The sequence below is a fragment of the Lissotriton vulgaris genome, chromosome 11 (assembly GCF_964263255.1).
Source record: "Lissotriton vulgaris chromosome 11, aLisVul1.2, whole genome shotgun sequence".
Classification (NCBI taxonomy): domain Eukaryota; kingdom Metazoa; phylum Chordata; class Amphibia; order Caudata; family Salamandridae; genus Lissotriton; species Lissotriton vulgaris.
In genome coordinates this window covers 132159408-132174433 of record NC_141699.1, presented here as the reverse complement: position 1 = coordinate 132174433, position 15026 = coordinate 132159408, and the positions used below count along the sequence as shown (strand labels likewise).

Below are 15026 nucleotides of genomic sequence, written 5' to 3'. Positions count from 1 at the left end.
TTAATAAATTCTCCAGGTATTCATCCTCAGAATCACCAGCAGTCATTAGGTGTCTGGTTTTCTCTGTTCTCTTTCCTCCTGCGGGTTCGTCTACAGTACGCACTGGGAACAGCCCTCATACCATCATATTCTGTCTCCACTGTTTCATTTTTTTCTCTCGGGTCTCTCTCTGTGCTTTTGGATAAAATTTTGCTAACCCCTTATCCATTCTGGGTCTGTCTCGCTCAAACGCCTCTATTTCCCATTCTTCTAGGGCCTCATATTGCGTTAGTCTAGGTCTGGGATGCAAATCATTCATTCGAGTCCTTAAATTAAACAAAATTCTACCATTAAAGGTAAGGGAAATGCTAAAATTCCGTCATCTTTGGTATATTCCACCCAATTTTCCAACCATACACAGGTATGATACCCTTTGTCAAATAACATAAATGATGCGGGAGTATTAGGTGGTGGAATGATAACTCCTTCTCTAGTTCTGATTGACTTGTCTTTCTTAAAATAATTCTTGACTTTGTCTACTAAAGTCATTTTTCTCTTGCCTCTGTACATTCCGTTTAGTCTACGACCTTTCCACTGATCTTTCGCAAACCCTAGGTATTTAGGATCAGGTCGAGTCTCTGGATGAGTCGAATACCACATATATTTCGCAAAAACTTAAATCGTGAAAAATGCGTACTTATGTTTACTATATTCTTCCAATGCTAGCGCGTCTTTCAATTTTTCGACAACCAATCACTATAGTGGCTGCAAATAATTTCAACCAATGGGTGCGCGCTTTTCCGTGAGACAGGGTCTCACGCTTCTGCGCTCACCTCTCCTTTACAATGCCAGCTCCGCTACACACCCGCTGTTTCGACCAATACCAGCGCGGCACAGAGTGACGTCAGCGCAGCTTCGCGACTGACTCCCCCCTTCACAAGGTAACGGAAACTCACTTTCTTTTCTTAAAGTGCAAGTGCTCTATTTAATTTACAACGTAAATACTTTCGCCACTGTACTCGAGTGTCTAGAAAGGAAAGATTTGTTTCACTGCAAGTAAACCTCTTCTGTCTACTTTTCACACACTACGGATAGATCCCTTTTGCCTACCTGCATTCAAGCATTAGAGAACCTGCTACTCCTTAGACTTATCCACTCTTTTCGGGATATATACTAAGTCTAAGGTTTCACTAGTGAACTCCTTTGCTATCAGTCAAGCTTCAACGAACCTACTACTCCTTCCGTGTGACCCTTACTGGGTTATATCACAATTGAAGTTTCGTTAGCGAACTCGTTGCTATTATTTATTCAACTATTCATACAAAAAACCCTAATTAGCGCTTCCAGTTCTACCTAACCATGCACTAATTTTCCTCAACGTAAGTGACCTCTCTGCAAGGTTGATTCTCCTCACCACCCGCTATTCTGCCCCCGGGGATTCCAGACAACATATAACAATCACTAACAAATTGGGTTAATACATTTATCAATATAGCAGCATTTCATAAAATATTTCAAAACATTTCAAAGCAATTTAACTTTCGATCGATCAATACCATTAGCAGCAATAAAATTTTAGCAGCATATAACCTATCTACCTATCTTAACTAGTACCTACCTACTTTTAACTAGTCCCTAACCATAGCTCTGCTACCAGAAAATTACTGATAGAGCGCACAGGTCACTCGACTAACTTTGCTTACCAAGTATGCAAATTTGGGCCCATAAATAATATTGTTTCACTATACTTTAATCAGGTAACCTACACACTACTGTCAGTAATTCAGTTTTCCTTCCAGTTTTATTCCCGTGTACCTGATTTACCAATCCTCGAAACAGGTACCTATGATCACAATGGATCAGGGAGCTAGCTGTGGGAGTAAGCAGACAACACAATACCATATACCGTTGAATAATGTTTGTACTCTTTATAATGACCACAGACTCAAGAAATTTTCAACACCTTTATCTAATCATCATCATCATCATATGCCATGAGCCACAGATTTACACAGATCAAACTATCTATGACTAGAATTAGAAATATCGTATAGCTATGAATGAGAGTAAGAATCATTTAGAAATCGGAAATAAAGAGAAGGGAAAAATAAGGAACACGCTATTTTTAGTTTAACAGGCTTTCACAACTTCACTAAAGGCGGGTAAAGAAAGGGAACATGCTAATCAAAGTAGACTTCCGAAATTCACTAATGGTTCAGAGGAAATGAAACTTATGCAATTAGATTTATCCAGATGTACTTATTATCTATAGGGAGGGTAAGAATGGAACATACTATAAAAGACGGTTTAGCATTTGACTAAAGGTAAGGGAAAAAGTGGAACATGCTAATAGACAAAATATATGACAATCCCATTTATAGAACAATAGAGGAAAAAAGGAACGTATGCAAGTATGCTTTATTTAAAAGATCTAGAAGGAAATTTAGATAGACGGACACCCACGCACATATATTTACCTAGGATAGATCAAAGACTAACCATGGCCACGGGTCAGTTGGAAAAGGCGGGAAAGGACCCTCAAGGACTTAGGTTGCCAGTAGGCGAGCAGGTACAGCTCATGGACAGTCAGGACAGGATAACCCCAGGATTTGGATCAGGACTGGGTTCGTCTAAGGGTACGACCAACACCTGCAGCTTCGGTTGCAACGCCTGCGCTACTCCCTCTCTGCAAGGAATCTGCCAATAACCCCGATTGGGTTCTAAAATCTCCCAGCAAAGTGCTTTGCCAGCACTTAAGGTTTCCCAAACCCCGATTGAGTCTGTGGAAAATACGGACAGAGTGCTCCGCAGCTCTCTGTATCAATCACTTATAGAGTTCGTAGGGTCAGTGACAGGTCTGCTATTCTGACAAGTCGGACAATTTCACTAGCTAAACCTAGGCTAGTTATACTGTTTTTTGGGTCAGTGTACCACCCCCCAATGTTGCAAGTGAAAGGATCCCCAAGTCCTGATTGGACAAAGGAGGAGGTTAAGTCATCACACCACCTTCATTTTAGACTTTCCCAGGCTTAATATTCAATTTTCGTACCCACCTCTTAAATTCTAGCTTCCCATGGCATATGTTTTACAGAGAACAATAGGGTACACAGCAATGTATTACAAATGTAACAAATTCAGGTCAGCTTCGTCTTGCTGGGTAACAGGTCGATTCCCAGGAGCATCTTGACTTCGGCTGCCAGCTGGCTGTGTTCCACTGTTGCATGGCTTTCTTTTCTCCCATCACGTGACTGGGACCATATGAGCTTCAAATATGGAGTAGTAGGCATCTCCCAGGCCCAAAGAATACGATACATGAAAAGCAAGCGAAAACAATTTAGAAACACAGAAAAAATGATTACACTGTACACCATGAATGGCTGTACTACACCCCTTACTTTATAATGACTAATGCATTAGGGTAAGTGCTGAACAAACAGCTTTGCAAAAGCGGCAATGCAAGTACGAAGCATATGAGAAAACAAAGCGGCCATGTCAGCTGTATTGCGCATGAGCAACAAGTTCCTACCAAAACTGCGAGTGCACGTCACATGGGTATGACCGACGCCTGCGCAGACTATATTCCCGCGTAGCAGCGGCCATATTAAAGGAAAGCGTTATTACTGTTTAGTAAACACATAGGCAAGCGTCGCTGGGACACCCCGTGTAGTGTAAAATGTGCAATATTAGTAAGACACACAGATTGATTACAAAGTTACGGTTATGTGAGGTTCTTGAATACAAGCAAGTCGCGTAACGTGCAAATACTTGCTCCATCAGTCTCTCAAAGGGACGTGGCCGATGTAATCAGGGCGTGGCTTAAAACATAAGCTAAAAATCTGTGCTTTGCAAAGTGTGTCGCCCTCTGGCCATTTGCTGCTTCTATCATTGCATCCAGATATATATTACAACAAGTAAAATTACACCTAGGGAGGAGGTGAGATAATACATAGAATCAGTGCTTAATGTGTGAGCAAGCTAGTAACAGGGTCTAATCTATACCTCAGAAGGCCCCTTCAGCTTGCAGCCTCCACTGTCTCTAAAAGCACTGGCAAATGACAGAACCAACACCGCCTCCTACTCATCACACTCAGACATATGTTATGTTATGTTAATTGAATTTGTTGAGCGCAGTGGATACCCTAGGGTGTCCTGGGTATATGTGTCACCCAAAGCGGTAAGAATGGCCTAGGCGAGCTGGAATCCGCTTTTAAAAATACACTTTGAATTATCAAATACGGTGCTAATGTTCTCTGTTGAAATAGATGGACAGTGCCACAATGTGGTGGAATGACATACAATGTGCTGGAGTTAAAAATACAAGTACTGGTCCCAAGCCACGGCAAAGACCAGCACAAATTAAGCATTGCATAGACTAATGTATCAACAAAATGTTACCACTATACACTGTCAAGTCAAGGATATGTTTATTTAGATCAATGGCCTTTAAACAATACATGAAGCAAGAAAGTCCCTAAAAACAGTTTAATACTGCAATGATGTGACACAGTCTATTAAAAAATGCTGGTAGTCAAATATACAAAAACACACGGAACCAATACTGCTACAATGTCAAAAGAATATATACATTTCACATAAGTATTAGGAAAATTTAAAATTAAAGTAACAAATCATATATAGAAAAGCAGAATTCATTCAGTACAATACCATTCTGTACATATGTCATAAAAACACTTCATTAAAAACATATTGTTTTTTGGGGGGTTTTCCCCCGGGTCCTATGATTATGCCTTTTCTGCTCCATGGACCTTTGCTATGGGTCTCTTCCGGTCAAAACATTGTGGTCCAACAGGTTGTAATATACCTTGATGGAGTCAATTAGCTAGCCCTTAACTTGTGGATTACCTCTTCCGCCAATAAGCTATCTGTGTCCTGGTGTGAGATAAAATCTAGATTTCTGGGCTCACTCACGTAGACACGCAGTGGTGGTCGGTGTTACCTACATGAGGGTAAAGGCAAATGAGGGCAAAAAAAACACACAAAAAAACCATATTGTTGTGGAAAAACAGTTGTCGACGCAGCATTTTGGGATTTGGTAAACACCTTCTTCAAGACAGTTTTTGTACATAGCGAAAAACATACAATTAATAACATTTTGAGAAATAAAAAAAAAGAAATTGACATTGAGCTAATTGTTGACAAGCAGTATTGCTTTTTTGTTCCTATATGGAAAAACCTCTCAAATATTTAACAGGACCAACAGCACAGTTTAAACAATTCTAAAATATGACATATACATAGAACTACACATAGTTAATTGTCTACACAGAATAGTCCCCTGTCTCACATCAAAAGATTACAGTTAAACTACATACCTAAATACATCAGAGGTGAGGCTTAGAATGCACTATGTCTCCCACTTTTGTTGCATAAAATCATAGGAATTAAAACCACGAGATGAGAGGCAAATGATGACCTTCTCAATGGAACTGACCTTTGGTGAACAAAGAAAAATGCAAAAACACATCTAGTAATTGCACTAAATTAATTCGGTGCAATTTTAAGTTATGAAACTCTATCTAATGGAAAAAATGGAAACAAGTTTTTTACTTTATCCTGCAAGGTATTCACAGTGCATATATGTACACTGGAGCCACCGTAGAGGAATATATTTATGGTGTGCTGTAAAAAAGTGATAGTGCATATTCATTATTCGCTATCTAATAGCTAATATGCCCAGAGGTTACAATTCAAAATTGCCGGAACTTACCAATTTAAAATTATTGGAAGAAGCCAATACTTTTGGCGTGATTGGATAGCTGCGCTTTGAGTTGATGAGCAGTCATGGGAGTACGTTAAGCCCAGTCATAGGGTCATAACCGTCCGCCTGGTCTGGCCTTTCAATTGACCACCTATCGGTGAACAATGTTTTATTTGAAACATGTTTATAATTTTGCCAAGAGATAAAGAAAACCTGACTCAGTAGATTCCTAGTCCTTAAACTGTATTCGATATTTCCATTTTAAAAGGCTTATTCAATCTTTCGAGATTTTTATACAAATGGATTTCGCGTAATCGTATTAGTCGTCATGCAAGATTAAAAAAAATAAAATGACGTTAGGACTGTTCAGCGTTTGGGGTTGTTATTACAGGTACGGTACAAATACAATATGCATGGTGTACCCTTCTCTGTTGAATCAGTAATACGTATTAGAACATTGGAATGTTGGGAGCTCCATTGAAAACAATGGAGTGCTCTGGGCTTATAATGGCTGGTATAAGCCCGGAGCTCCAACATTCCAATGTTTCTTTGTTCACAGCTCTGGCTTCAGGGAGCCTGAGGGGATTCCAATCCCCTCACGCTTCCAAAAGGCTTTGTATTTTTTTAGAACATTCTGTCCTCTAGTGGCAGAATGTTCTAATAGCCTTATAGCCCTTCGTAGATGGGCTATACCGCTATTAAAGTACCTCTCCCTTGTTAAAGGCCCTCGCTTTCGGCTCGGGGCCTTTAACGCTGGTGAGGGCCTTTAATAGCCGGTATAGCCCTCTACGGCGGGCTATAAGGCTATTGTAAACATACCCCTCTTCTTTCTCCAACCATGCCAATTGGGAAAATGTTTTTAATCAAGGAAACAAACCGCATAATGAAGGGATGCGTGTGATCCTAATACTTAATACAGACTGAATGTTATGTACACAAAGTAGAACATTGATGCACATAACTCCAATCATGCCGTTCCTTGTGGTTTTATAATTGGTGTTATGTCCCATTATCATAATACGGCCGGTAGTATTAGCTGCAGTGATCGAGGTGTTGGAGCATTAAATACCAACCGACCACCTCGCCTCAATTCACTTCAAATGTCCTTATTTTACACGGCTATCGCATGCTTTGCTAATACTCAGCTTGGTACTATCATCTTCAAGCAGGTGTGGGTCTCTTATGTATCGTGCACTTTCGTTAACTGCCAGCACTATCATTCCTAGTGTGAGGGAGTGATGTAAAGCACATCAGGAGTAGGCATCCTTAATATGCTCCCTTAGTTGGTAAGAATAACCTATCCCCTCGTTAAACCCGTCTCCATTACTTTCAAGGAGCCAAGTGTGCCCGATGAGAACTGTCCTCAGTATTATTATTATTCATTTTTTTTTAAACTTTTATTATCAGATGCACATTACACAGCGTCTGCCTACAACCCAATCGGGCCGGCCGCTATGACGATAGGCAAAGTTATCAACCACATTACGTTGCGGATAAAGCCATAAGTCGGTTCATTACGGTGTAGTGGCATAAAACATCATAGAAAGGATCACAAAGGTTTCATTTTATAGTTTTGATGAAGTTCAAACAAACAACAGAAACACTCACATGGTGAAAACAATGTCTAGATCATGAGAGGGGGGGGAAAGGGGAAATCAATGTCCAAGAATGAAACCAGTTCTCCAAGGGGCAGGGAGACGGCGAAAAGGGACGTTAAAAGGAATGATAGCTAGTCTAAGGGAACGTCAATTACGGGGATGAGGGAATGTTATCAGTGTAATCAAGTGGTGGGGTACAGATGTCTCCACGGTATTCGTTCCATTGTGCCCAGATCCTACCCCATTTCTTGGGACGACCCCGAGCCTCATAAACTGTCTTTTCCCGAAACATGCACCAATCCATGTTATCTTTCCAGGCGCTTATTCCAGGTGGTCTGTGGGAGCCCCAGAGTTGCGCTATATCCCTCTTGGCAACCATGTTGCCCAGGGTAGTCCAAAAGGTCTGAGCGGCCGTACAATCCATAGGCTCCCACACATTAAGCGCCCAGCGACTCGCCCCATTACATCATGCACCTTAGACCAAAAAGCGGAAATAACCAGACATTCCCACAGAATATGAAGAAAGGTGCCGTTCATACCACAGCCACGCCTACGCAATCCATCAGTTGAGAGCCCCATCCGGACCAGACGCATACCAGTCATGTAGACTCGGTGGAGGATCTTCAATTGCACAAAACGAAGTCGAGCCGGAATAGCCACCTCCTTGGGGGAGGAAATCGGCATTTGCCAGTCCTCGTCATCCAATTCGAGACCATCTGCTATCCAGGAGGCCCGAAGTTTCACCAGAAGATCAGCCCTGGTGTTAATGAGCTTTTTATAAATTAAAGAAATCGTACTGTCTGTTACATGGCCGTCCAGAATACGATCTTCCAGCGGGGACGACTGGGGGACTTCCGTCCCAGGGGGAAAGGCCGAGAGCAGGGCGTGACGCACCTGAAGATAACGAAAATACTCCTTGTCGTCCAGTTGATACTCTACCTTCAGGGCCTCAAAGGACTTTACCGTGACTCTGGCCCAAAGATCCTCCACCTTGCTAATACCGATCATGTCCCCTCTGTCAAACCCTTTCGTCCGCCACAGGTTACCCAGCCGCTCAGAGTCATACAACGGGGTCATGCACGTCAATCTATCACTCCAACCTGTAGCCACAGTCGCATCCTTCCATGCACGCACGGCGCATTTCGTAGGTCCAGTCAGGAGTCGGAGTGGTGCCTTCGAGTATAGGGCTCTATTGAAATTGCCGCCCGGCAACAGGAGTTTATCCATAGCGAAAGCGGGAGTGGGCCCTGGGGAATACGTCACGTGGTTAATCGCACTTAATTGTGAGGCCCAATAATAACGCCTGATATCCGGCAGAGCAATACCACCATCGTACCATGGGAGCGTGAGTTTTGATAGGGAGATACGGGCTCGTCCGTCCCAAATTAACTGCCTCTGAAGGCCTTCAACCTCACGGAAATAACGGGAGGGAACAGGATCAAAAAAATTCTGTAAGGCATATAAAAACCGAGGGAGGGACATCATTTTAAAAAGTGCCGCCCGTCCCAGTGAAGATAGGGGCAAGTCACGCCACCTCCGTACATCCTGCTTGAGGCGACGAAGAAGAGGAGCATAGAGATTACGGTCATAGCGCACTGAGGAGTCCATAGAAATGAAAATTCCCAAATATTTAAAGCCATCGTCTGCCACTTGGATCGGGAATCTACGAGGTAGCGGAGGCAGCACCCCTGCTATAACATAAACACATGATTTGGTCCAATTAATAACGAGCCTGGAGTTCTTACCAAAAGAGGTGAGAACATCGAAGAGCACGTTGAGGGACTTCTGAGGTGAGGTGAAATAAAGAAGAATATCGTCAGCGTATAGCGAGACGCGATCCTCCAGGTCCGGTGTCCATTGGATCCCCTTAATCGAGGGCTCCCAGCGAAGCCACGCTGCGAGGGGTTCCAATGCCAATGCAAAGAGAAGTGGAGAGAGCGGGCACCCCTGACGGGTGCCACGGCCCAACGTAAATGAGTCAGAAACTCTGCCGTTTACTACAACTTGGGCTAACGGTTGTTCATATAGGAGCCGCACCCATGCAATAAAGCTAGGGCCAAAACCAAACTTGGAAAGGGCCGCCCACAAATATGGCCACTCAATGGTGTCAAAAGCCATCGTAGCATCCTGGGAGGCCACAACAGCGGGTTCAGTAAGACTCTCAGCTCTCGCGAGAACGCTGTGGAGTCTACGAAGATTGAGAGCTGTATTTCGATGGGGAATAAAACCGGGCTGATCCGGATGGATCAAGTTGCAGATCACTGTCAATAAACGATTAGCAAGGACCTTGGCCAGAATCTTAGGCTCGGCGTTGAGCAACGAGATGGGGCGATAAGAGGTGCATCGGTCACGAGGCTTGCCATCCTTATAGATGACTACTATGGTAGCCAAACGCTGGTCGGAAGGGAAGAGGCCCGCCTCGAATGCATCAACAAACATAGTGCGCAGATGGGCAGCCATTTTGTCCGGTCACAGCTTGTATAGCTCAATAGGTAAACCGTTGGGCCCCATTGCTTTGCCTGATCGCAAGGACCTAATGGCGATGGCGATCTCATCCACCGTGATCGGTGCGTCTAGAGCTAATCTATCCTCCTCCGACACGCAGGGCAGCGTAATATCGCGCAAAAGCAAACAGGAGTCAGCCTCATCTCGGTCACTCACAGATCTGTATACCGTTTGAAAATGGTCCACAAAACATTCAACAATCTCCCTCGGATCAGTCACACACTCACCAGTCTCACGGGTTATTACGGGCACCACACGATTCAGTCTCTCAGCCTTCTCCAACCACGCCAAGAGCTTACTAGCCTTATCACCCACATCATAAAGCCGGCCTAGCTGATTCATACGCATCACTTTAGCAGCGTTAGTTACCAAGTCTCTATAGTCTGCCTGTTTCAGTGTTAAGGAGTGCAAAATTGCAGGTGTATCGTCTCCACCCAACTCACTTTCAAGCGTAGTTATTTCCGCCTCAAGAGCTGACACAGTTTCCCTCCTTGCCTTCCTATCAGCCGCAATAAGGGACAACGCTGAACCCCGTATAACGGTTTTGAAAGCCTCCCACAGAGTCGTAGGGGAAGCGACCGATCCCTCATTCTCATCAAAATAACAGTCGATCGCCTTAACCAGGTTCAAGCGAAGCTGAGGATTCCTAAAGTGCCAGGAATGGATAGGTGGGACCCTACCTCCAGAAAAGCCTCCCACCGAAACCTCAAGTAACAGGGGGGAATGGTCAGAAATACCCCTAGGGAGATGTTGGACCCCACGCACCAAGGAGGCGTTAGCAGTTAACATCAGAAAGTAATCAATCCTCGAGAGGCTGCCATGAGCACCAGAATGAAAAGTGTACTGAGTTTGTGTGGGGTGCAGCATCCGCCAAACATCCACTAACCCAAAGGTCTCAATCAACTCAGTCAGCCACATCTGGGACAACGGCAGAACCCTAGGGGGTAGCCGGTCACACTTGCCCGATACCACCGAATTGAAGTCCCCACCCATGATCAGGAGACCATCCGGAAGCCCTAGAAGAGTCCTGCCAGGGTCAGCATAAGTAGTAGCCTGGAGTCCCGGGGGAACATAAACAGCAACAATTACAATCAGCCTCCCCTCCCATCTCCCAGAGACAGCAGCATATCGACCCCGATCATCGACAGCGACTTCATCTATTTCAAGGGGCAAAGAGGATTTCAACATTATACCAACCCCCCGGGAACCGGATGTAAAGCCAGCGTGCGCCACAAGTCGGTATCCTCGGCGATCCAGGGCTTTACAAGCATTTCCTATCAAGTGGGTCTCCTGGAGTAAAACCACCTCAGGGGAATGGCGTCTAATAAATTGAAGCACAATACCACGTTTAATCCTGTCTCCCAGACCATTAACGTTCCAAGACAGCACCTACATGTCACCCCCCCCCCCCCCATTCCTGTAAGACCCCCAAGCCATCCCCTCCCAGAACCTCAGAGCAAGGATACATGCAAACGAAAAAGTACCATGTGAGAAAGAGAACATAGAACACAAAAAACAACCAAGACCCCTCCCCCCAGCCCCCAACCAAAAACCCGTTACAACACCCCCCACCCTGCACCCCTGCTGACTCATAAGCCACCCCAAACTGCAGTGTGCCTGTTGCCCCTTCAGAAATCTACACAAAGAACCCCTGAGGAGGAAGGGAGAGACAACCCCATCCCGCCCCACTCCTGGGCCTAACAATGAAGGCATATAGAAAATACTCTGCAAATAGTTACGACCCAGAATCGGACCTCAGGACCCAATGTCATTCCTGTGCCGATGCACCTCCGTCCGCGCCTCCGGGGCCCCTGCTCTTGGCGTCGTCCTTTGGCAATGAATCCAGCCAGTCACTAACACTGTCCGGTTGATCAAAAAAGAAAGTACGTTCTCTGTACTCGATACGAAGGCGAGCAGGGAACAGCATCGTGTACTTAAGTCCCAAGTCTCTCAGTCGACGTTTCACTCCCAGGAATCCCGATCGTTGCCGCTGCACTTGAGGAGTAAAATCAGGGTAAATGGAAATGGAGCTGTTCTCAAATTTCAGCGGGCCGTGCCTGCGAGAGGCCTGAAGGATGGCGTCCCTGTCCCGGAAGTGGAATAGCCTAGGCCTCGGGGGAGCCCCCGGCTTGGTCTGTCCACCTGGGAAGCGGTACGCACGCTCAACCGCAAAGAACTTACTAAGGCTTGCGGGAGCAAGTTTAGTCACAATTAATTCCTCGACCAGTAAATCGATCGAAGCAGCACCACTGTCCTCCAGTACCCCGACCAGGCGGATGTTGTTCCGTCGGGCCCTGTTATCGTACTCCTCCATACGTCTGGCCAGCAGATCGTGCGATGACCGCAAATTTCCGATCTCCGATTGTGCTTCCGCCATGCCGTTAACCAGACTGGTGGCTTTAAGGTCCAATGCTTTGACCCTCTCATTGGTCTTAGCCAAGTCAGCTCGAATAAGGGTAACATCAACCGCCACCGTGTCTATCTTGGACACAATGGCCTCGTATTGTTGACCCATATCTGCCTTGAGTCCTGTAATGGCGGCCATGAGGTCTTGAAGGGACACCTCCGATGTAGCCATCGGGTCCGTCCTCGGGCCCTCAATACTGCGGCCAGCAGCACTGGGGGAGCCTCTCGGCTGAGTATAGCGATCTATTATGTTAGACTGGACTGATCCCCCACGATTAGTGACTTTTCTGCGCTTCTCCAGCTCGGGTTTCGTCACCATATTTGAATCAGCACCCCGATGGGTCTTCCCGGTCCTGGTAAAATGGCAGCGACCCGCTGGTCTCCAAAGCAGCACTTTCGTGAAAAATCACAGACTACCGGCCCAGGGCTATGGTCAGGACGTAGAGCTGATGAGACTACCAGAGCCAGGAATGCAGATTGTACCCTAGGTAGTCAGTCCGGAGATGGATTGGGAACCGAAAGTGAAAGTGCCAACACCACCGGTTGAGCAGATGCCAGGCGACCGTTGTTGTTGAATTACTGCTCGGCCATCCAGAGCAGCAGAGTCCCCGGTCCCGTCCGGGGCTAGGCCAGAAAACTTAGGACGACGTAGAGATGGTTCCCGAAGTCCGATCTCGGCCCTGAAAAGTGCGGCAGCATCAGCACGAGTAGTACTTCAAAAGCCCATCAAAGTAACCAGGATATCAGAAGGATAGATCGATGAGGGCGGCGCGGGTCTCGGGAGCTCTCTGCTCACGCGACCATCTTGGATGCCCGCGTAGCTCCTCCCTTGTGCTCAGTATTATTAACAGTATGGGCTTAAGTGCGTTTATAGTTTGTCTATAGTTCCCATCTAGTGAGTAGCTGATACGGGGGTGTCATCGCGCTTGCGACACTTACCTGAATGATTCAGTGCGGCCTCCCTGCTCTCAGTATACAGCTTCCGGGTTAGGATAACGGAAAAGAAGAGAATCCTATCCGGTGCTGTTTAAGTACGTTCTTACAGGTACCACGGGACTTTACGTGTCCCACGGGACTACACCACATGGGGAAACAGAACCTTTCGCATTTTTTTAAAAGCAGTAAACTTTATTGATACTTGCCAGTCAATAATATTCATGTTCTACTATTCATCGCTGTATCTTAAAAAAGGTACATCTATGCTTATAATCAGTACCATTGATCTTGACCCATTTAAAAAAAAAACAGAGGTATGGAAGGAAATTTTATTGATACTTAACAATCGATCATATATGTAATTGGAATCATCCGTATATGTCAATAAGATGCACATATCCTTATACTTAGTAGTTAGTACCGTCGATCTAGACCTATTGAGGGAACAATTTTACCACTAGTTCTTATAAAATAAGTGGTTAATGAAGCAATGTTACATGCTATTTAGCGCTGTTAGTCACTTAACCGCGTCTTCCCCCATTCTATGTTTACACAAGAGAATATGTCCAGATATACATAAGACATTGCAATACTAGAATATGAGCGGAAGGCTGCTCAGTCACAACAGCTTTAATTATTAAATAGGCCAAAATAGCTTTGACGTGCGGAGAAATTTGCCCGTGAAATAAAATAGGGGCATTTAGTACAACGTCTCATGTATATCTGGACATATTCACTTGTCTAAACATAGACTGGGGGAAGTGACTAACAGCTTTATTTGTACAGAATGGTATTGTATTTAATGAATTCTGCTTTTCTATATATGATTTGTTACTGTAATTTTTACAGTTTCTTAATCCCTATGTGAAATGTATATATTCTTTTGACATTGTAGCAGTATACATGTGTAACACTAAAACGATATATACATTTTTCCTATAAAATATATCTTCCAATACAATTCTGCCAGTAATTTTATAAAGCACATCCACACTCCTACTGGTTATCAATGAGCATTGCACTAACTACCCACATACATCTTCCAATAGCACATGCTATATCTAAAGAACACATCTCAGCTCCTCAACACACTGAAATCCTTAACATTTTTTGTGGAAAACGTTTAATAAAATAATGTCTAAATAATTAAGCCTATGAAACTAATTCCCCTGTGAAAACTGCATCCAACTTCGGATTCATTCTTAATTCATCTGGGTATATTTTGATATGCATATTTTTTTCCAATACAGGATGCTTTATTACTGGACTTTATCTCGAAGGAGCCGATTGGGATGTTGAGAATTCCTGCCTCATCAAAAGTAAACCCAAAGTACTTGTAGTAGAACTGCCAATTCTAAAGGTGATCCCAATTGAATCTCATCGTCTCAAACTGCAGGTATTACAATATTAGCCAATCCCTTCTTTTACAGGATCTTTTATTTATTAATCAAATGGTTATGTTTGTTTATTAACACCATGTAAGGTTATGAGCCATTTCACAACCATAACAATTAAGTCGAGTTTCCAAATATTCACTTCATTCAATCAATAAAGAGACTTATAAAGCGCACTACATACCCGTGAGGGTCTCAAGGCGCTTGGGAGAGGGGGTGCTGCTACTGAAAAAAGAGCCAGGTCTTGCGGAGTCTTCTGAAGGCCAGTAGGTCTTATGTCTGCCGTAGGTTGGCGGGGAGAGCGCTGGCAGTCATTCTTCGGATGCAGGGGACTGTGGCGAGGGCGAGGCCGGTGGAGCGGAGCTGGCGGGTGGGGGTGTAGAAGCTGAGATGTCTGTTGAGGTATGCTGAGCTGGTGTTATGGAGGGCCTTGTGTGCGTGGATGAGGAGCTTGAAGGTTATCCTCTTGTTGACGGGGAGCCAGTGCAG

General features: G+C 44.6%; 1 protein-coding gene across 1 annotated transcript in view; it reads left to right on the top strand.

Moving 5' to 3' along the window:
* Positions 1 to 15026, top strand: part of DNAH10 (dynein axonemal heavy chain 10) — a 1963751-nt gene that overhangs the window by 1947345 nt on the left and 1380 nt on the right. Inside the window, exon 78 of the mRNA XM_086942901.1 lies at positions 14394 to 14539. Within this exon, the coding sequence (XP_086799027.1) occupies positions 14394 to 14539 (146 nt within the window). The remainder of the gene's footprint in view (positions 1 to 14393; positions 14540 to 15026) is intronic.